General features: G+C 38.5%; 1 protein-coding gene across 1 annotated transcript in view; it reads right to left on the bottom strand.

The window, feature by feature from the left end:
* DCHS2 (dachsous cadherin-related 2) overlaps positions 1-24,879 on the bottom strand; it is a 79,496-nt gene that overhangs the window by 34,612 nt on the left and 20,005 nt on the right. Inside the window, 4 exon segments of the mRNA XM_072863398.1 lie at positions 6,643-6,742; positions 7,239-7,483; positions 8,782-9,870; positions 11,276-11,512. Coding sequence (XP_072719499.1) covers positions 6,643-6,742; positions 7,239-7,483; positions 8,782-9,870; positions 11,276-11,512 — 1,671 coding nt within the window.

The raw sequence follows: 24,879 nt of genomic DNA, 5'->3' as shown, positions 1-24,879 counted from the left end.
AACAGTAAGAAAGAGCAGGACCCAGAGGAAAGGGAACCTGCTGCACTCATTTGGATCTCTCTGGCTCATGTGGTTCACCTCTTCTTCCTTCATCGAGTACATAGTTATTATAAACCACTTGCTCTGGATTTAGAAAGCTACAGAGACAAATGCTATGGAGTACTAAAGCAACTGCTCAATTTCATACCAATGTTATTCACACCAATGGTGTGTGCATCAGGAGAGCAGCAGACACCCCAGGACTGGTACTCCTACTTCCAACATAAGTTGGCAGGCTGGGCCGGAGAAAGAATTAAGTCTTAGTCTCTGAACTGGCATGAAGGGTCAAGTAGGTGATGCTGGATACACAGCTGGCTCATGTGCCTTGCAGACTATGGGTCAGCAAAGAGCCCTATCTACCCCTAAGACACCGTAATGGCGGTGATGCTGCCTGCCCTGCCTGTGCTCTGAACCAGGAGCTAACTGGCGATACCTAAAATCTTACAGTAAATTGTTGCAGTGACATGTGAATATTGGAAATTATGCTTACATCCTTCATCAAGGACTGGTCGCATGCTAATAACAAGCAACTTCCAATTAAAATTACTACTTGCAGCTACATCATATTACATTTGTTCTAGAGTTGCAAAGAAAAATTCTACCATAGAAGAGTAAATAGCAATTTGTGACTTAGAATCACAGAATCATTTAGGTTGGAAAAGACCCTTAAGATCATAGAGTCCAACCGTAAACCTAGCACTGCCAAGTCCACCACTAAACCATGTCCCTGAGCACCACATCTACACGTCTTTTAAATACCTCCAGGGATGGCGACTCAACCACTTCCCTGGACAGCCTGTTCCAATGCTTGATAACCCTTTCAGTGAAGAAATTTTTCCTAATATCCAGTTTAAACCTCCCTTGGCACAACCTGAGGCCATTTCCTCTTGTCCTACTACTTGTTACTTGGGAAAAGAGACCAACACCCACCTCCCCCATTTTCAAGGAATGCAATACAAATTACTCTCCAATTTTTAGTAAAATGGGAAAGTATCTATTACTGGATATACCTTACCAGAAACTGAGAAAATCAAATTTGTCATAACTACTTCTCTCTCACAATACTATGCAAACAACTTTTTGCTATGTGAATTTCTAATAAGGTGGGCTAGTGGGTTAAACGAAGTCATGCAGCATAACAGCTGCTATTTTAATAAGCAACTGTAGTAAAAATAAATTCATTGCAGATGTAGTACACAAAACACCCATCAAGAACTATATTTCCATAGGCACCTAAGTGAGCATGAAGCTGTTTATGTTCTCCAAATCTGCACATGCAAATTAGTTAGCTGTACATATAGACGTTCATTTTTGTATCCAATCACCTCACCTGCAACTGTAAAATACTTGCACCTGTAGAATTTGAAAAAACACTGAGCAGACTAGTTAGAAAACAGGGTTTTCACAATCAACAAATAGGAGTTTTTTCCAATATTGTTCTGTTATTTTTGACTGACTATAGGTTTCTAATACTCCATGAGTCCCTTCTGGGTTGACTCTTGCAGTCTGGAACGTAACGAGGAAATTGCCAACAAAAGGAAACAATATGTAGAGACAATTATATTGAATGAGACAGTCCTGCATTCTGCATTTTTCATGATAGTTTCAAAATATTAATGCTACTATATTACTATTTTCATAAATAGCTTTTGGTTACTTTCCTGGTTTAGGTCCCAATAGCATGTCTACATTCACAGATATGCTATTTTGTTCCATATAATGTTTCATGACACAAATCCCAGCTAAGCAAAAGGCAGAGAAGATATGAAAAACAGAACACATAATGTGAATTGCATGCATATATTTTTAACATTTTGCTAAAACTGATGTTTAAAATAATGGATAGGGAGAGCTAACAAGAAAAAGAAAACAGTAAACAGAAGCGCACAAAAACTATTCCCTTCGTTTTTCTACCAAAACGGAGCTACAGTTACCAAACTGAATCAAAAATAAAAAATAGTTTAAAAAAAAAAATAATCAGAGAACAAAAACATTTCAAGTACATAATTGCAATCTGAGCATGAGGCTCTGAGGATTCACCCTTGCTTCAGCAGTGATGAGGATAGTCAGTACATAAAGACCAAGAGCAAGTAGCATAAAGACCAACAGCGTAAAGACCAATACTTATTTTTCTGTTTCAAGTAGCAGAACATAGATAGCTAAGCTCAACTGAAATAGGTGTCAGCCACAGAGCTTCTGAAGGGTTGAAGCTTGTTTGATAGGAGAAAGGAAAGGAATGGTCAGAATCTACATTTTTGAATAAAATAAAAGGGAGCTGGTCAGAAAAGAAATTACCAATGGCATTATTCACTAGAGACTACAAGTCCACTAAAATCCAAATATTGCATGAAACAGTCAGTTTTGCATGTATTTTGGTGGCGATAAAAGTACAGAAAAGTCTGGTAATGTTGGAAAGAGATACTGTATAAAACCAGAACCCCTTGGGACTTCCATTTTGGAAGTGTTTCTCATTTTCATCTTTTTTATCTGGTACTGCACTATAAAGACAGTCAAAACTGAAACATCTTATTTCTATTTTTCTGGTATTTTTACCAGTCTACTTTTTAATTTATTCATCGACAATCTCAAAGTGTAGCCATTCGATTCCAAATCAGAAAAAACTTCAAGAAAAAAACCCTTATGAAATGGATTTCCCTTCATCTACAGACAGACTAATCAAACTTTTATGCTACATTTTGTAGCTAAAGCGATTTATTTAATTTCAGAATTTCAAAAGCCTACTTAAAGACAGATCTTGCTTTTCAATTGATTTAATAGATGACATGTACTAAGAGAAGAGATAAGACCACTTTTGAATACTTTTGCCCAAGATCACCAAGGGCGAGTGCATGCGAGTGGTAGCTTGCTCACTTTCTAAATACACTCCAAATCTTCCTCCTCACTCTTTTGCAAGTTCAAAGTGAGGAATAAGGGAAAAGGCCGTTTTAAATTTTACACTCAAAGAGCATGTCAGTCATTGCTCTAAAAGCTTATGCTCCCTGCACTTCCAGAAATATTTGCTCAGCTTTCGTCTCCGTAAGTCACCCGAATTAGGCAACTGCTGCTTATATCATACACCCTAAAGATGTCCCCTTTTGTATGAAGGGAAAAGGAAGAAAGTATAGGAGAAATGGATAAGAAAGAAGGAAACGGAAAAGAGCAGATGAAGCATGGAACAGAAAAAAAATTAAATCTCTCTATAACTAGACTTTAATGGCCCCAGTCTCTTCTTGTGCTTGCAACTCTACCCTAACCTGCCGATAAACGGATACTCTTTTTCACTTAAATTTTCCACCTCTGCATTGTCCAACCTGTCAGCCAGGCTTTCATTTACATGAGGTTCTCCAAAGCCCAGGCACTTTCTCAACTCTGTGCTCTCAAACATAATCACAGAAACTGCAGTTCTGGACAAAAATGGTGGCCTGAGAAACCCCAGGCAATGTGTGGCTGTGAACTTCGGCAGAACATTCAAGCCTTCCGGGGACTGGCATTCAGGCAAAATGGCCCAGGAAGCAGACAGAAAGTAACACTAGAGTTTTCTCAGATATTCGTGACCTCAGTATGCAGTGATAGTTAGCTACATATTTTTACCTAATTTCCTGAAGAACTATACGTTTCCTAGGTTTAAAAATACTTAGTGCCTTGGCCAGCTCATTCTCCTTTGAGATGAAAGAAAAGTTGTTTCTCTTAACAGAAAAGAGGAAGCCATGGCTCCTAAAGAGCTTGAACACTGTGGGGCTGCTACAGAAACGCAGTCCTCTGCAAGTCTAGGAATGTTCCCTGCATGCTGCTTGCAAATCACCCTAAAGAACAAGTACTTGTCCACAGACATACGTACAACACTTGCCAATTCCTGTGCATTAGCAGTGTAAATTGGGCTTCTCCTAGCACTCTGGTGGTCAAGTGCTAATGCATCCACAGAATTGGTCCAAATATAACTGTAAAAGCCTCTACTTTGCCAGTGGTAGTCTTAACACGCAAAGCAATATTTTATGATGCACTACAAATACAGACTAATTTTTGTTATAAATGCTATACTATAACCTATTGACAGTCGTAAAGAAGGCCAGGCAATCACTTTGCAATTGCATCACTAAGGAACGGTACACATAGCCGGGATTCACTTCCCTCTGAATTGGGTTACTCTTTCAGTGATAACACAAAAGTGGAGGTATGGCCATACGATCATGCATTTCCATACACATGAGTGTTTAAGGATGATTTGTTTTGATTTTCTGGGAAGAGGGAGGGCATTTTGGAGGACACACTTCTCCTCTGAAGGCTAAAATTCATCTGTTGTGTAAACCTCATAGTTCTTTTACAGATTTTTCCTTATGTAATTTGTTGACATTTGTCATTAGCCCTCCTGCATAGCTTAATCTATTGCTGCTATCTTGGCATTTCTTTAAGGTCTCAAGAACATTAAAAATTACCCAGTGACTCTTACAAGCTTAACAGCTGACACTGACACTCATAGTTTGTAATCTTGTGGCAGTCCCTCAGCTGTTGAAAAGAGCACTGGCCTGCATGCAGTCCTCCAATTAACCTGATGTCTTTGTGTTTAACAAATATGGCTGTAAATCAGATTATATTTCTTCTTCATATTTTAGTACGGAACAATGTCCCAGAACTAGAAAATACTATTTTAAATATAAACCAGGCAAGAACTTCACCATGAAACAGAAGACCAGATGTTAAAGGCTGTGAGCCAACTAACAACAAAAACAAAAATTAGTATCAGAGAAGCTCAGCTGTTTCTGGATTTGTTTATCGGGAAAATATCTAGTTCCAAGGCTGGGAGGGCTCTTTTAGTGTTTTTTTTGCTGCTGTTTTTATCCTTTTGTTCCTTCTAGAGACAGCATTTGCAAGACCAGTCATATTTTGTGTTGCTAGTCATTTTTATAATTTGAACTCTTACTTACTCCCCTCTGGGGCTCTAAAGTGAAGCCAGTAAGAAAATCCAATGTGCTGTTTGAAGGAAAGGGACATAGTTAGATATACAGACAGACAGAGACCCCTGAAGAACACTTCCCGTGTTGCCTGGCCATCACCCTTCAAACAAAGGGCTGGGTACTACTCATTCCCTTTTTCTTAAGGGGGATCATTTCATGCAAAATACTATTATTCACAATGCAGGAGTCTACAATTCTCTTCAATTCCCTCTGGAAGAGGCAGTCACTTGTATACAAATTAAGGGAATAATAGCATGGCCATAAACTGACCCGACAGTCTTTTATTATCTACATATATTTCAACTGCAAAATTTTCAACAGAGTTGTTAAATGTCTCATTTTTTTAAGCATCTCTTGGTGGAAGAGTGCAGAGTTAGTTCTCTGGCCCTTGTGGATTTGGATCTTAAAGTCCTTCCATTACTCCACAGAAGTCAAAAGGGTACATAAAGACACGGTATAACATAATCCACGGGAATCTTTTGGTAATTTCAGCCTTGGCAAGAAGAGGCTACAGATCCCCTTGCTCTTTAAGAGTAAGGAGTAATGTAGCTTTGCAGTATTTTGTTCCTTACTCTGCAGTGACAAATAATTGTAATGAGTTTAAACCAACTGAGCCTACATTTGAGCCCTGCCTACACAGAAAGGAACACGTGAGGAAATGCACTGAGTGGATGGAAATACTGGAAATGTTTTCTTGCTCTGATGAAACAGTATGCTCTATGTGCAAATTACCATACACTACAAAAACCAAGCTTTAAAAGTATTGATTACATCAAGCTGGTAGAATAGAGCAGATACCAAAATAAAAGAAATAGTTCTGTTCTTGGCATCTCTTGCTGTTTTGAACCAATAGTGAAGCAAAGCAGGAGGAACAGACACATTTTCCTCTCTGGTTACAGACGGAGTTCTCTCTTGCATAGAAGCAGAGCAAGTGGTATGTGGCAAAAACAGAGATCACATCTATGTCTCTCTTTAGCAGTGTTTAGGACTGTTCTGTTACTGACTTCACTGCAAACAAAACTGGATCCTATAGCTTACCCCAGAAGTGAACTACTACATGTAGGAATTACAGGAAAACTAAAGAGAAGTGTTTTTAAGCAGCCACGCTATGTCAGGCTAATACACTGCTAAACAAAGGGTGAAACATGAACTAAAAACCACAAGCCTCATTGTTTGCCCAGATTATCTGCTGATCCTTCTGAACCCTGTCTCTGACTGTCATGAAGCGTTCCTTTAGCAGGAAAATTTTCAATTGGTCATGGGAAAAGGGAGATCATCTTTCCTTTAAGATGTTAAACAACTGACTGAAAGACTAAACTGTACAGTACAAGATCACGGTCCCAATCTTTTCTGAGTGCTGTTTCAATGCTCTCTGGCTGGCCACACAAGCAACCAAACCCCTGGGAAGATGGGGCAGAGGGGGAAGGGAGGAAAGGTAGCTGCTTCCACCTCCTTAGGTACTTCATAAGACATGTGATGGCCCTGATTGCTATTTACACAGGCACCTTTATTCTAACAGACACAAAATAGACATAAAATCCTGTATGTGTACATGGCACCTCTAAATCTCTAGTTATTTCAATGCATCTTTTCTTATGAATAACACTTTAAATTCTTATCTTTTCTTATGAATAACACTTTAAATTCTTACCTGATTCTATTGAATATAATACAACACCGTTGTTTCCAGAATCAAAGTCTTTTGCAAAGACAGTGGTAATAAGTGTCCCTGACGGCTGCCCTTCCAAAACCTGTCATCAAGCAGTTCATAAATAATTTGCAAATATACATGGATAACAGCGCATCTTAAAATAAATTCCTTGCCATAACACAAGAGTTTAGCTGTTGCTCTATTTTCCATTTCAGTAATATTTACCGTCAGTGCAAAGAGCATTTCAGGAAATGGTTAAATAATACAGTTCTAGCAATCCTCTGTTACAGTCTGTATGTGTTGCCAATTCAACAATCTTTAGTACAGCGGACTCAAGAGTCAGAAATTAAAAGAGATTCTACCGCGTACATAAATAAGACTATACACGTATATCCTTCACATCTAACAGTACACAAGGTGGAGAAGTGCAACCATCTGCTAAATTTTGAAATTCCCGAATATACCCGAGTCTCAATTAAGAACGGGTCACGCTTCTACTTTGGTGCCGCGCTGTCGCTGTGTCACAGCGGGGGACTGGGGCTCCGGCCACGGGGTGGTGCTCGGAGCAAGGCAGCGCGCCCGCCGGCAGCACCCACCTTGAGGCGCAGCTCCCGCCCGGGGGCCGCCTGGGGGAAGAGGGGCCCGTTGTCGTTGAGGTCCCTCACCGCGATGTACACAGCGGTTGTGGCGTTCAGCCGCGGTGACCCGTGATCGGTCACTAGCACGGTCAGCCGGTGGTGAGCTTGTTTTTCACGGTCTAGTGCGACCCAGTTTATGATTTCACCTGACGGACAAAGAAAACGAAGGAGAAAGGGAGTTAGATATTTACTATATGCTAGCGCTCATCTTACTGCATGCAATTATACATTTAATTTAAAGTGAAATAATGATACATGTCTTCTCATACCCCTTACTGCTGACATTAAAACCTCAGCTTTCCAAGCTCCATTCCACAGAAACGTGCTGTCAATCACAGTTTGCACTTGTACTTTAGTACCATGTTACATCCTTTACTGTACAGCAGATGCCCCGCAGCAAAGGTGTAAAACAGTATGAACCAACGTGATGACCTTCCAAAGAAATCCATCCAGCCTTTTCTTCACCACACTTCAGGACAGATAATATATGAGCACAGGGTTTTAACTGCTGACAAATGGCCTTTATTATGCCCCTAGGTTAGGAAATTCTCAACATAACATCTGTACATTAATCAGGAACCTTTATGTCTCCTATACACTCTGGTAAACCCAGCGAATAAGTCTGACCCAATCTTCTCTCCATCTGCTCAATCATATTCATTATAGCTGTAGATTTGTGGTTGACCAAAGTCCTTCACAAGGATAACCACATATTATTTTAAGATCTTCTTGGTTTCCCTAGTACTCTGTTTGCCTTTAAACGTCCATAAACGTAGTCAACAGGAACCTGCTTTGAAATGACAATTTTATTTTGAGATTCATACACAGAAATTCTAGGAGAGCTTATTCACTCCCCATGAGGACAGGACATCTGCGAACAGGAACTTTAAACAGCAGATCTTTGCTCGCTACGTATCATTTTGCTAAACCAGATTATTTACAGTGCTCCTTACAGGATTCCCTTCCTCTGGGCTCTCCACGCTGTGGTCTGTGGTGTTATACTGTGTGGACATAGTACCTATTACTCAAGGCATTTGGGATTCACTGCAGAGTACACCCTGTGCCATGAAAAATTTCTCTCAGCCACTCTGATTTCTGTGGTGCCATGTACAACATGAACTCAGTTTTGATGTAACTTACAGAAGTTTTCACAAATATTGTAAATCACTGTAACTGTCAAATGTCATAGTTACCTTTACAGTTATTTATGGCTGATCTGTACTTTTCAACTGTACTTGTTCACAGGCAATTAAGTTCCTCATACGAGCTATTGAAGCTATAACTTAAAACTCCTTCTTTTAATTTGTTACAGTCAAACACTGAAACTTATGACCAAGTGACCAGAATGAAGTCATGAAAGAATCAAATCCTAAGGATTAGCTCATTCTTCATGAACATGTATTAGATTTATTTCATTCCCCAAATTGTGAAGCTCTGAGTTACAACATTCACATATCAACCCAAGAGATTCACAGCAGTTCCTGAAAGCTTTACACTTTACTTCCATTCCCTTAGGGAAGGCTGCTTTCCAAAAGCAATATTAGGCAGATTACAAATCATAAAATGCTACCTGTGTTGGAATTCATCTTGAAATACTTTCCATCAGACAAGAGGAAATAGGAAAGTTGTCCATTTCTTCCCGAGTCTTTGTCAATAGCTGTAATGGTGCCGGCCACACCGCTGGGAACTGGATTTTCCTCCACTTCAAAGAAGTAGCTCTCACGCATAAACATGGGAGAATTATCATTTTCATCCAGGACATTAACTATTACTGATGTACTTGTATTTTGCCTCAGGTTTTCATCCTCAGAGGTGCTGACCAGGGCTCTAAAACTTAGTATCTGCGCACATTCGTAGTCCAAATGTTTCCGAAGATAAATCCAGCCAGTATCGGAGCTGATTCCAAATGCAACAGAATCTGTGTTAGGCTCTAAGGAATACGTCAGCTTCGAAGTGACGCTGGGTGGATCAAGTGAGTGGGCTTGAACCTGAAGGATTTGGGCACCTGGAGAGGTAGCTTCACTGATTTCTACTTGATACACCAAGTTTTGAAAAACCAAAGTAGGGCCCATCTTCTGCTCTTCAATAATCACCGTCAACATCAGCAAAGAAGTCAGAGGAGGACTTCCACAGTCTTCAGCTGCTATGTGCAGAGTATATTCCTGCTGCCTATCCGCAAACACTGTCCTGGTGAGGTTTACTACTCCAAGGCTTGGATCAATGCTAAATGCATTTGACTGCTTGCTTGCAATACTATATTTGATTGCCCCATTTAGGCCACTGTCTTTGTCTTCTGCATGAGCAATGTAGACAGCAGTGCCAGGAGGCTGGGTATGTGAAATAGTTACCTTATCAGATTTGGTAAGAAATACCGGAGGGTTGTCATTAATATCTATCACAGATATGTTGACCTGGGTGCTACTGTAGACAGAGGAGTTACCCAGCTGTGACTGAACGGTGAGCACCACAACAGACTGAGTTTCATGGTCAAGCTGTTTTTTGGAGCGGATGATACCAAACTGGGGGTCAATAGAGAATTTTCCATGTGGATCACCGGAGGAAATTCTGTAAGAAACAACTTCTAAAGAATCTAGAAATTGAAATAACAACAAAAAATGTAAAAAAATATGGAAGTGATAACACGAAGGTTTGTAAGAACATCTGTGAAGAATGCATGCTGTTAAATTCAGCGGAATAAATGTAAGCTACACAGATGTTTGACTTTCTTGGGCTTTTTATGCTTCCTTCTTCCTGTCCCTGGAGTCCTTCAGTAAAATATGACTGTATATAGTTTGTCCACTTGTGCACCATTTGATTTTCATCTCACTGGTATGATAAAACTCTATAGAGAAAATAGTATAATAGCCTGATCTAAAATATAGAAAAAACAGTTTTTCCCTGATCTAAAACATAGAAAAAACACTCCTATAAATTAGTCTTATGGGAGTAATTTCACTACACACAGGCATTCACTATAGCAAGGAATAAAACAGGTGGCAGTTCTCTGAAAGAACTGCATTTTACTGAACTTACTGTTCACGGATGACCATTGCTATAATCCTTATACATCAGATGCTTCCTAAAGCAAAACTATCTAAAGGTTCAGGCTTCTTACCAAGGCTGCTCCGCAGGTGCTACCTCACCCTGAGGACAGTGGTCAATGCACTGTCCTTCCAAGAAGAAAAAAATGTGAGGACCTGACTAATCAAACTTATATAAAACCTCTGCCTCTACCACCTTACATGTACAGATCCATCATTAAGCTGGTATGTGGACTCGGCTCCCACTGCTCTGCACAGGAACCAAATATATATGGCTCTCAGGACAGGGTCTCTTATGATTATGGCCTGGCAGGAGCTAACCCATTTCCCTCTAAAAATGATAACGAAACCAAATGGATTAAATACATTTTCAAAAGGTCCCATAAACATTCACCTGGACTTTACAACTTAAGTCCAGAAAATGGGGGGGTGGGGAGGGTGGGTTGGTTTTGTTTGTTTGTTTGGGTTGGGTTTTTTTTTTTTTGGGGGGGGGGATGTTGTGGGGTTTTTTTGCAGCAGCACTTCATATAGATTCTCTGAAACTTCTGAATACTCTCTGATCATGAGTATTGCTCTGAGATTTGTCTTGCATGGCTAATGCTTCAACACAAGCCACACCGTCACACAGACCCTTCCTTACACTTTCACAACATGCTTCCCATCTCCCCATTTACAATTATAGAAATCCATCTGGAAGAAAATGGAGGCAGTTGCCAATCCCCGTGGACTACCAAGGAGAGTACCACGAATTTCTATCTGTTCTGAAGAGTATCCTGATACAGCAGCAATTACACCAGTTGCTGTAAATACCAACAGTAAATAACTATTTAATGCTTGTCAGACTGAAATAATAACAATATGGAAGTTTTTAAAAAAAAAAATTATCTGCAGCTATATCCAGTTAATGGTCACAACAAAAATGCAATGTAATCTCTGACTGAGCATGTAACTTACTTGGAGGCTCTCTGGCCTTTACGCTGCCGATCAGGCTGTCTTCAGGTGCATCTTCAGGAACAGAAAAAGTATACCGGGATCTCTCAAATATGGCAGGGGCTGAAGCAGTCTGAAGGATGTTTACTGTGACGGCTGCATTGGTGGCAGAGGGAAGGCCACCCCCATCCCGCGCAGAAACAGTCAGGAAGAGCGCAGAACGCGCCAGGTGGCCAAGAGCTGAGATCAGGTAAATAATTCCTGAAAGTATATAGAAAAGCCCCCAGATAAAACATCCACACGAACAGGGTTGAAGCCCCAAAATACAAATCTTTGGAGCAGTGGGCTCTGTGGAAAGTATCTGGGAAGCAATCACCTGGTGCCTGATCACAAGTTTCTGGTAAAATACCCTTTGATAGTAAATTCCAAGGCCTGTTGAATTTGCAAGCTGCTAATAATTACATTTTATAGAAACTATATGAAATAAGTAATTCTTTGAAAAGAAAATGCAATGCTCTGTCCAGAAATACAGCACTTTGGATGTGCCTTCCTCAAGATAAATACATTTTCATCCTTTAACTCTGATGAATGGGACTAGCTGTCTCCATACACATTCTCTTCTGACTACTAAAATAAGTTGTTAGTAATACCAGATAATTATGCCCAATTTTCAAATACTCTGTATTTTACTACAGACACCCACATCTAACTATTATTACCTAAGATGGTAGTATGGATAGAAAGAATGAACACGGCAGGAATCCTGTCCCATCTTCTTCTACAGTAAAAGCTTGTATGAACTTCAAAGAAAGCTTTGTTTTAGTGAAGACTTCAGTCTCAGCGATGAGAATTACATCCAAACCACAGCTCTCTACAGGATGTTCATAACAGTCCGCAACAATTATCCAAACCTGATACTTGTTAATTGTTCCATGACAGTTAGTCATTCACTGTCCTTTGCAAGCAAATTAAGGATTTATAAATTAAGATATAAACCCACAAATAAATCATTAGCCTTTAGAGCACTCTGAAATATCTCATCTAGATGAAGTGAATATGAATACTTAAAAACTTAGGGGAGCACACTAAATCATAGAGCAATATAGCAGATCACAGTATGTTTGTTAGTTCATAAATTGTATAACTAAATTATAACCTGAGGCACACAGTCAAAGACTAGGTGCTTTCAGCCAGGTAAAAGATGGAATAAGGAAACATAGTTATTTAAGTTCTCTGAAGAACTTAAATATAAACCTAGAGAGCATCAATACTGTTTTGTCTTATCCTTTCCAGCACCTTCTCTATCATTGAGCAGGAGGGAGAACACTTTCACTTATTCTGAGGTGACAGAAATCCCTCGATATTCTAAGACCCTTTGGTGGTCACAGATTTTGCAACACACGGAGAGCTATTTGTAAAGTAAGGTTTTCAACATGAAAATGAAGACAAGAGGTGACAAACTGCAAGAAAATTCTTCTTAGCAATGACTGAGTTTAACTAAATATACACTAAATGCTAAAATTGCAGTGAGCTAAGTAGTAAGGTTGCAGTAAACTCAAGTGATTCAACTAATAGGAACAATCCTCTATGTACCAACAGGTATTTTTAAGAAAGCACCTATGCTGTTTGTAGAAGCTGGTGAAGACACAAAACCTCTAGCAGCTCAATAAAACCAAACCTTTAAACTTTGAGCTACCTTTGTAATTTCCTAGCTCTCAAGACAGGTTTAGTAGGGATAATGCTTGGCATTCAAGTCGGACATTTAGTGGTCCTATTTGTCACACAGGGTAAAAATTATATTTAACTCAAAGTGCCTTAAGAGAATCAGTGCATGATTCAACTACAATATATCTTCTCAAAATTTAGCGTGAAGCCACAACGCTAATTTGCTACAATGCATTTTTAAGCAGAATAATGGAAAATACATAAAATCCTTATAAATATTCAAATGTGCATGCGGTATACTTTCCAATTATACTGCCCAGACATTATAATAACAAACTGTGTCTTGACATGCTTAAAATACATTCAAAGGGTCTTCAGGATCAAGGAAGAATGCTTTCTACCACCAACAAAGGACATTTATTCCAGTGTGACAAATCACAGTAAAAAATCAACAGAGATATAGATGGATTCAGAATTCATTGCTGATCCAGCTCCTATGCCAATAACTGATGCAATTCCAAGAATCGACCTTATTTTGGCCTTTTTTTTCTTTTTTGTATTCCGATGACTGGGTTTTACAATTGATTAGACAGCTCAACAAAGCAGTCTTCCAAGGACATAAACTTCTGGCATTTCCTGAGGTAATCTGAGCAACTGTAGCTTGAAGGAAAAAGGGTTTTAACCTTTTTTTTTCCAAAGGTTAAACATATAAACATGGATTTCAAACACTGTCGTTGTCAAATTAAATGAAACCAATCAAATGGGTTGTATTTTACTAACTTGACCAATTGGGTATTCTTCTATTGACAAAGCCAAAAATGTCTCATTCCCATTTTGGATACTTCAAGATGTATGTGAAGACTGGGAAACCTTCTACAGAAAAGCATCATGTTGAAATTCTTACTCTCAAAGCAATAACTAATGACTTCAAAACATCCCTTAGCAAAGGGTGGAGCAAACAGTGCTCCACTCCAGGAACTCTGAAGACCTGGTGGAACAGAAATATTTCGGAACCAAAATTCCTTCTCTGCTGACCTAGACAGCTTACAGCACAGTTCATGCCAGTTCAGCTACAGAAATCAGACAGAAAAGAAAATGGATAAAAGATTTTGCTTGCTCTCTTCATTCTTTGCTGTGTCCTAGGGAGGGAAGGGAATAGGCAAGTACATCTTGCCAGCTCAGTCCTCTCTTGCAGGACCAGGGACGCCCTAAGAACAGTGGCAGGTTCCAAGTAAAAAGTGTTATGTCTTCCACATGGTTCCTTCCAGCCTCAAAACTGTAGTATGCAGGAAATTTTATAACCCAGTTTGACGTTTAATTACATACATTCTGTTTCTTTCAGCATTTGTAGGACTGGGCATTAGATTTGCATCTGGTGATATATAATCTATAGAGACATTTGAGACAGCTCTACCATATGTTGGGGAACATGCCACATTAGGATCTATTATGGCACCATATGATGGGAAAGAAGCTGCAGAAGTAAGCAGCATCTGGGATCCTACTTTCTATATGGTTAGGTAAAAACACCAGACTGTGACTAAAACGGACAGTCATGACCGCTTGGGTCAAAAGTAGCTGCCAGCATACCTCAGAGCAGCCTGGCTAGGTGTATTTGATCTACTGAAGTATGATGCAGGAGATCCCCTAGTACTACATCGCAAAGGCAGAAACATGGGGCTAACTGCCAAGAAGCACATGGCAGGTACTAGCCATGTAAATCACACATTCATGTGCGAAACTCAGCAGAGGTATGCCTCGCTAAATAACAAGCTGAAGATGAGTCACAGTTTTCCTTTCTTTCCTGTTCTGTAATTAAGAAAAGACAGTGGCTTATTATTGTTATTACCATAGTCATTTGGAGCCTGCAATTTGTGGCTTCAGAGAACTTAAAAGACAAGTTAGGTTGCTGTGGTACAGAATATATTCTTCCATTATGAAAAACTTTCTAGAAACGCTGACGATGGAAAGGGAATAACGAGATGGCTCCTCTTTGAGGAACATTTTACCGAGACCAAAGCTCCCAACGGGAGCCACGCAGTCACAATTGTGGTTCTACTTTAAGAAGTCACTGTGTGAAAAATGCCACCTTCTTTCTTACAGCTTGGCTGCCCATATAAATGGACAGTCCATATAAATGGAATATCTGCTGCCTTTAATAACATTTAATTCCCATTTTTAAAATTTATTGTTTATATTACTGCAGTGCCTTGAAGATTTTACCTCTCGTAATTCCTCATTCTGCACAAGAGCGAGCTGGAATCAATTCTGCTTCATAGGTGAACAATCACATAATTACATACCAGATGAAGCATTAACATCCAGCCTCACTTACACCTTGGCAATCTCATTTTCTTGACTAGATCTGCATCTGGTCTGCAGATTCCAACCTTTATAAATCAAAAACATGACCCAAAGACTGCCTATCATGATTTGCATACACATTTTAGACAGAATCTGCAATGCTGCAGGCTCTAGTTTGGGAACAGCTCTGCTCCAAGGCAGGTTAGCTCAGCACAGCCACGTTGGAATTTACAGATGTTTTGTTGCAGAACAATCTGTGCTTACTGGCTAGCACAAATTGTTACAACGGTTTCGGGGATTCAATGTCCAGTGAGAGCTAGTACTAATGAAGGGCAAAATAATGACTGTCAACTCTTAGACCTGCTTCATGCTTCCTCACTCACTGTACGTGCTAGGGCACTAATGTCCAAGAAGCACTTGCTCTCCACTTTGTGCCTATCAGCAACGAAAGATAAATGAAGCCAATGTTCGCCCAGAACACGCAAACACATTGGTGAAAGACAGGACTTTGTGGCACCGGCCATCCTCTGGCAATGACAAAATTTCTTGTGGGATTTTGTTGTTGTTATTTTTGTGGAGATGCACCCTACTCCACAGGTGGGTTAGCTGCTAAGTGCTGTTTCTTAGAGTTAAAGGCAGTAGACAGGGGCCTGCATATAATTATTCTTTTAAAATATATTTCTGATCATCTTCATGATCCTGTGTTCAGTCCTAACATTACAACAGCATACATCACCAAAGTAGGTTCACTCACCAAAAGCACATTTTGTATGGCAGAAATAATACTGGTTATCGCAATAGGATTTCCACATATACCTCTAGCCGACCACTTTGAAAACCTATCTGTTTTTCCACAGGGTCCTCATGTAAGCAAAGCAAAAACCAGCCCTACATTTATAGCCATTTGTAGGTAAACAAAACATTTTCCACTAGTCAAGCACTGCAGAGGCAAAGACAAAAATCAGGACGCACTAACTTCAATAACAAAGTCTGGATTGCATTGAAATGTGTACTCATTTAAATAGCTTCCAATATTTTCTCATTGTTCATGAAATAAAAAAGCAACTTTAGAACATGGCAGGAGGAATAAAATCAACGACTATCAATAGTGTTCCCTAAGATCACAAAACTGAACGCCCTAACAACTTTAAATGATAGCAGTATTTCTTCAGCAAATATCCTAGGATGGATCAGCTGGCAGGACCTGACACGCAGCTCAGACAGTAAGCAGATGGCAAAAAGGTATGTATAGTTCATCACCCCAATTCACCTTCAAAGCTGGCCGCTGGACCTGCTGTTTAATACTGCGTAGGGCAGGGCTGACCCACTGACCTGCTCAGAGCATGTCTCGCCCAACCTAGCACGCCAGCTTCTCAGTGCGGAGATGCACGTACAGCTTTGCTTTTTATGTGTCGGAAAAATATTCAGGATGAGCATAGACAGGGTGATCCTCCAAGAGGTGGATGCAGTTAGGGGGTGTAGACTTTGCATTAACATTAAAACCAGCATTGTTCTAGGGAGGAATGATAGTGCTTCTGCTTGACATTTCTACTTAACTTCATCTGACTGATTGCCCATTCTCTAATCTTAGCATCACATTTAGGTTCCAGTTTTAGCAATTTACCTGTATTTAAAATGCACCTTTTTTAGTGAAGCTGAATGCTTGATGGTAACCATAACAACACTCTGCAAAATGCACTATTTGAAGAGCTGGTTTAATAACTGTCAGGGGAAAGGAAAGAATTAATGAGGAATTACATTGTTATTTACAGTCCACCCAGTGTAATACCCACAGCTTCAGCTTACAGGAAAAGGCTTTAAAAAGCTTAATCTTGATGGCACAAACACTGTTTTGAGTTCCAGTGAATAAGAGGACTATTTTGAAAGTATTCAGTATTTTACTGTTTTCATAGTAAATAACTGATTCAACTTGTATCAATCTCCTATCTACATCTGTACTTTACAGAAGCCTCATAGCCCTGCACTGGGAATGCTTTCAGCAGTGGCCTCTCTCTAGGAGATTCTTGTGCTAAACTCATAGTTTTCCTCTTAAAAAAGGAAATATAAATAAAATAGCTTAGTGTCTACAACCACTACTATTTAAACACACTGTGTTTAATCACAAGACTTTGCTTAGCATATGAAAGTCTATTCCAGAGCACTTCATCCAAATCAATTTTAGTGAGCTAAGAAGTATTCATCAACACCCAAAATATGAATTTCTAATTAAAGCAGTTCCATTATTCACAAGCAGAATATCCACCTGAGCCTCTAATGCTTGCCTCTAATGTCAGGCAAGAGAGGGAATGAGTCTAGTATTAGAATGTTTTTGTGTCATCTAGGCTCAGTTTTCTGTTACACAAGTGCTTTCAGACAAAGTCTTGCAATGCACTATTTGGGTTGCAAATTTTTTTGTCTCTAGGGACTACAGTCTGCTAGTTTAGGAGGTCACATGCCTCCTAGTGCTCAGGGGCAGGTGAAGGAACATGTAAAGCTGGCCTCTTTCAGCCTTCCCATCTGCCATCTAACCGAGAAAAGCTTAAACACAATTCTGCAACTTGAAGTGAGCTAGCGGACTGGACTTAAAAATATAAAGTGGTACCTATATTTGCATTACCAGCTTTTCGGATGAAGTGTTTAGCCTATTTGCTATCTGAACACCACCAAAATTTGAAATTCTCTATTCAAATTTTTTTTTTACAATTTTAATTACAGGCAATATTAATATTTCAGTAGTGCTTTCCATGCAAAGTTTCAAAGGTTCAAAGTTTACTACAAAACAGGTTAGCATGATGGTTGTTTATTTTGTAGGGAAAAACTTATTTATAAAGCATCCTCTGTAAGTGTCCTCAGGTGCTGGACAACCCTTAAACAATGCTTATGAATCCCATGAAAAATTGCAGACAGATAAACAAAATTCGTAATGCTTTTTCCAATGATTTTGAGAAGCTGAGAGTTTAAAGAAGGCAAATTTTTTAGAGCAACGGTTCTACCAATTAATACTATTGTATCTAAAAAGTTTGGTTGCCTATTGATTTCATGAGGGATGATAAATCCCTAAGGAAAATGTATGCAACAGTAAGAGCCCGTCAAAGAAAGGTCTCAAACAGAAGCTGGATCAGACACATTCAGAGCTTTCCAAACCCCTACATTGGTTCTAAAACAAGTGTTTCATTGAACAAGCTCTCAACGAAGTGAGCAAAGCAAGCTGAACGTGCCCCTGCCAGCTACAAGCCAGGCAGTAGCACTCTGAACAAGCTGCCGGCAGCAGAATGGCCCCACGCTCCCCATTTAGCAAGAAACGACAGTGCTTTAGCTGTGAAGTTCCCAATGCATGTGGTTATTCTGAGCAGGGAAGCTGCTCCACTTTGCCCAAAATGATTAAAGAAGTATTAATAGGGTAAAAAAAAATAATCCTACAACTCCAACTTTAATCAGGTGATTACAACACCCACCAGAAGGCAAATCAATCCAATGTTGCTCAAAGCAAAGGAAGAACTCAACAGGATCTTTCTAGTGACCACAGCAATCACTAAACTGTTAGGGATTTCAGTTCCTTGCTTACTTTATGAACCTATTGCTTCATTTCCTCTATTTTTAACGTTCAAGTCAAATTAAACATTTTGCTTGATCCTTTTCCTCCCATTTTAATTTTCAACATAAAAACCCCTCATATTGTCAACAAATTTATATTTGCAATATATTCTTCAGAATACTCTCAAATCTAACATTCAGCGCCTAAAAACTCTCATTTTCTACAGTACATATTTAAAGAAACCCAGAGATACTGAACTGACTGATTGTCATGTTAATCCATTGCTGTCTCACTATTTCAACCAACTATAAATCTCACAGGACAGGACTAGGGTTTTTGGTTTGCAGAGTACAATGCTAGTGTTAGTACAACAAAGGTTTTGTGACACACCATAGGACATGGAAACTAAACTTAATACAGAAAAAACAAGTATTACTTTGATGTAGCTTTCTCTATATTGTACTATCACATGTTTAAATAATTCTTCCCTAACAGGAAAAAAACCCCACAACCCATGCTAATTTGTCAGTAAAGCACCAGTTAACCAAAGAGACATAATTTGCTGTTGCAGGGAGATTTCCTTTGGTTCTGCCTTGTTTTGTTTCCTTTAATCTGACATAACAGTAATTCAGAGTATGTTTGTTGTCTGGCTGGATACAAAGAGAACACTTCCACATAAAACACGAGTTTTAAAAAAACCCCCACCAAAAATCAAAGCACACACCAATAATCGGGCAGGACTCTGGCCTGCTGAACTGCTGCATTTTCAAAGACAAAGGCAGAGCCTTCCCCACGCAATCTACACAGCTCCAGCACTGCCACACCATCCCACCAGGTCACCTTTGCCTGCTTAGTTTATTGAAGTTTTCCAAAACCATCTTTTTAATCAAGGACCTTTTCAATCAAGCTGCCAGCCTGCAGATCCAAAAATAGCTCAATGCACAACCTGGTAACAAAATTTGACTGCCATGGTAACCAGAGATGATATTTCTTTGAAAGCACTGTACCAAATGATGCACATTTCCAGCACAGATACAGAATGAAGCCTAATATAAGCCAAGTAAGATATATTTGCTGTTCGTATATTAAAAGCATCACGAAACATTCCAGATGCTCATCTTAATCCCAACAAACTGATTTTCTACTACATACTTTCCCCTACTATGTTCATTTTAACAGTCCAACAGCGTGAAGGCATTTTGCCAACACTACCTGCTCTCTTTGTGCGACCTACAGCTTTCTTCTTTTCTTTAGGTTAACTGAGAACATGAAGTACATTGAGTACATCTGTACTTAAGACCCATACAGTCTCTGTCAAAGAAAAGTGTTGATTGTCTGAACTTTACTGTACAAATTTCACGTTATTCCTCCCCTCCAAAATTGGAGGTTTGGGCATAATTTTTTCCTTTTCTCCATTTTTCTTGTTATCAGCCCACATCATCTGTGCAACACCATGGGATTTCGTTCTTTGTCTCATCGGGTGGGTTCTTCTGTTTCTGAGATCTGACATTGACTTAACTCCAAGAAACAGGGATGGGCTAGAGTATTTTTGTAAATACGTTGCATTGTATCATGCACAATGACTGCCAAGTACATATCACCCCACTATTGCATGGTTAAGTTTTTGACACGTAGCTTGTAGGAATTTTTCTCTTTGTAGATGGTTGATTCTATTGGATTTTATTCATAAAAGAAAAAAGAGACACTTACATTAACAGCTGGCACTACAGATATTTTTTCATGCTGTTCTGCTACACAGCTTTCTTTCAGGGCCAAAATCTGCACTCTCACACTTACTACAGCAAATTTTGTGTGCTTCAAGGAGAATGTACTGTTTCCTGTATTCTTTATGTTAGATTTCTTATTAGATGAGATCTCAGTGAAGGTAAACATCCACAAATTACTCAGCTGAGACCACTAATTTTTCCTTTGTGACTTAAACAAAATTCTTCAAAGGTGAAAACTTAGTGAGCTAAACCAGTGTCTCAGACATATTCCTCTGATTTGCGGTATTCTGAATATGCCATCAATTTCATATGAAAGATCAGAAAAACAGTAATTGAAGAAACTGCAGTTTAAAACAAAAGTGGCCTCAAAATGTTCCAAAATAAAACACTCCTAATTTAAAATGTTATTTATGTGAACCTCTTCATATGTTTAGCAAATGTAGTACATACTGTATGAAAATGCCAAAAGTAGTTTAAAAATAAACTATTTTTTCCTACAATGCTATATGAAAACATCATTAATCATCATAAAAATGGCCTTGTTTTCTTTAGAAAGGATGCATCCCCATTTTACTTTGATGCATATTACAATCTGCTATATATTAAATATTGTATAATACATGGAGTTAAGCAAAGTTTGGATTTTTTTTTCCCCAAAAAAGAAATTTTGGTATTTCAACTTTTGTTTTCAACCTGTATTGTAATAAAAATAAAGCAAAACTTTTTCATGCAATTAAAATCTCCTAAGATGTGACTGTTAAACAACAACATTTCCATTTTTTTCAATAAAACAAAACTTGTCAACATCCTTAACTGGAATGAATCTATTCTGGTGTTCTGAACCAAATCAAAAAGTTTATTTTAAGTCAGTTTGACATTAAATTGCATTTACATATGGTGCCACAGTACAGTAATGGAAGTAGTACAGCACTAAATTGCACACTGCCGAGACAAGAAAAATATACCAGTGGAGGGACCATTCTGCACAAGGTCTACTCTTAACCCTTCCTTTTGCATCTGTCATCAGGCACTGTTAAAGATATTGGACCTAAATCTGCCTTTTGGCTGGTTAAGTTAATAATTCTTATATTCTTAAATTTGCATGTCCTTCAGATGTATTCCTTCTTTTATTCTTCTCTAATGGACTAAGCTCCTAGACTTTTCTACACCTCTTCCAGGACATTTTAGTTGCATGATGCCCTATGCTCTTCAGATAAAAAGAAATCAGAATGCCTCTTAAAGAAATTAATTAATTTTTACCAAGGCAAAATTTCCTCAAAAGAATGCTCATTTTGCAAAAGCTGTACTTTGTGCTGAAAAAAAATTTTTAATGCTAAACTACTGACCAGCTCTTGTAACAAGGCCTGTCTATTGTACTCAATATGTATTTTTTGGTGTAAATAAGTAACAGATGGCATTATGACAAAATGTTGATCCAAGTATCTTCAAGTCAATGGAAAGATCTCCAAATTCCTCACAAAAACATTCTCAGTAAAATACAAAGGAGAATAGTCATAGCCTCTGTTTTAGGCATCTAATTTAGGTAGGATTCACAGAAACACAAGCCTAAACATCTTATATAGTCTAAAGAAAGAAACAGAGAAACTAAGTTAAATGCTTATACTGCTGTCATGTATGCTGTGTTAATGCTACTTTCTCTACATCCTTTTCATACTAGGTTTAAATCACTAATACCTTCAAATACACATAAATCAATGGCTGCTGCCTTTTACTTAGCCTTCATGAGAGTTTTCTCTGCACACAGTGACTAGCTAGGGGACTTGTTCTAAGAATATGAACAGACCATTTACCTGAAGACTGACACACAAAGTCACACTGGCCCAAAATAATTTTCAAAGACTATTATTAATTTTGTTGATTTGAAACAGCTTCCATAACCAGGGCTACAGTAAGATGATAACCATCTTTTTATCCAGCTCTCAAGAAGGGTATCACTAAGATCAATGGAAAAATCAATTATATGCCCTTGGGTGAAGGAAAATATTAATGCTTGTACCATAATGAAAGTTTATAAATTCAATTGTTAATCCCAAAGTCTTAAAGTTAAGTACTGCATAGGTTTTCTGCCACACTTGTGATTGTATCCTGTGACTTACATTTTTAATTACCTGCTCAGCCATAACTATAAATACATTGTCTTTCAGATAGCTTGTTAGGTAACGATGGGAAAATAAACAAACATAGCTCAAACAGTTTCTTAGCCAGAAGAGCTCTTCAACTTGTTCTGTTCTAATCAATTCACAAGTGCTGTTCACAGATCATGCATGGATCAGATATCTACAAAAGGAAATATAATGAAGCCAAGATGTTGTTTACACCAACACTAGAAACAAACGATAGCAAGAGTCACGAACTAGCAGAGGAACTGGTTTACAGTTCCCTATCCATACATTTTTCTAGTTACACAGTTCTTAAAGTGTTTTTTCTTGTGGACAGTCTATCATCAATCAAATGAAAAATACTTCATTTCAATTTTTTCTCAAAGGGAAATGCAATAAATGTTATTTACGCGTATACGAGCATATCACAAACAATAAATGCAGTATCTAAAAGCTAAAATAACAAATACCACTAATAAATACTTGTTTAGAATTCAAAAAACTTTTTAATGGAATACCTATCTGCTCAATGAAAGGCTCTTCCTTCCCACTCCCATTGAATTTATCTATATCCACATGTCACAGTGCTTGAAACAAAAGATGGAGCCCCTTCAACGAGCTTGGATGTGGCTTGACCTCATAACATCTATGTATCAAAAGCACCATTGAGATATTAATACAGTATAACTATACAGTCATCTATAGTATATCCATACAGATATCTATACAGTCAGTGGTTGACCAGCTGGTATGATATCCTGTATTGTGAACACAGCTCACTATGCCAAGCTAAAAGCTTTCCTGATATATCCATACAATTGCTTTAACAAAGTAACAGCCAGAAGCAAGCCATAGCAAAGAAGAATTTGGGTTACAGTTTTTATTTTATTATTTTATCCATTTCTCTTTTAAAAATGAAAAAGGGAGTGAGGGGGAAAAAAGTGAATCTTCAGTGAGTATTCTAAGTGCAGCACTCAAAAACCACCCCCAAAGAAAACTGGTGAGATAAATTTTCAAATTCGCAATCTAGATGCCATAAAATAGAAATTGCACATGCCACGGAGTAGAACTTCATCTTGCAGATGGTTTTAATGTACCGTAATGTAAGGTGACAAACTGTTGGCTACTAATTAATTTAAATCTCGTAATACTGCAAATATCTCTGTCCACTTCTGTGTATAATGCTAAGGGCTATAATGAATATAATAAGTCAAAAAGACTAATGCACTAATTTTCATTCCTCATTTCTAAATGCTCTATCAGTGAGAAAAATTAATCATTTAAAAAATAAAACTTATCAGGAAGGCAAACTCATGGAAGATTCCAACACCATTGCTGTGCCTCCTTTAGGTCCTCTAATAATGAAAAGAGCAGATAAAACAGAATATGCCATACTGCAAATTGGAAAAACTGCAGAACACATCAGTAACAGACTGCATGTCCACAAGATCAGAAAACCAAAGACCAAAACTGTTATATGATCTTGTTTGGCTTATGGGCTTGGGGATCCACCTCCTGAATAATTCCTATTTCTTGTCATACTTGTCCATTGCCCTCTGTTCACAAAATGCAGCCCACATAACTAAAGTCCCTTACATAACCTTCAAAGGGACACATCTAAATTAGGCCATATATCAGAGCATATGAAGATAGCTTTAGCACGACGAAAACGGGAAAATGCACTGTCCTAACAAGAAGTAAGGAGGAAGAGCTCAAAATCTCTGTGCCCTAACAGTGAGCCTCTTGTTTCATCTCCCTCTGAATACAGAACAGCTTTCACAGCTATTTAACCCGCAAAGATTGCAAAACTTCTGTGTGACAAATTGGCAATTTTAATGTTTGTTTTGTTTACAATGTTTATTTTTGCCAAGAGTTTAAAAATCATTCTGCTTGCCAGTGACTGAGCGTAAGCACTATTGTTGGTAGACGTGGAAGAATATAAAAGGAAAAAGTGTATTCTTCAGAAAAAAACCAAAACCACACACACCATTAATATTAATCAGTTAAATTTAGACAGAGCCTGACCTGGTGTATTACCCAGGAGACCTGATTAAGAGCAATCAGATTCCAAGCACTATAATGTTGGGAATAGTGTCTCTGACCTAAATGCTCTTCTCATCATGAAGTGTCAGCAATAATGACCTCAAGCAACTTCACCCTGAATTTGGTCTGCCTTTGACAAAAGACCATCATAGATCTGCCAGATAATAGTAACTTATGAACTCATATGGTCTTCATGATTAAGCATGACATTTTTCCTATACAAAGTGCCAAAAC

The sequence above is a fragment of the Ciconia boyciana genome, chromosome 5, assembly GCF_034638445.1.
Source record: "Ciconia boyciana chromosome 5, ASM3463844v1, whole genome shotgun sequence".
Lineage (NCBI taxonomy): Eukaryota > Metazoa > Chordata > Aves > Ciconiiformes > Ciconiidae > Ciconia > Ciconia boyciana.
Note: the sequence above shows the minus strand (reverse complement) of the source record. Positions and strands in the feature narration are given on the sequence as shown.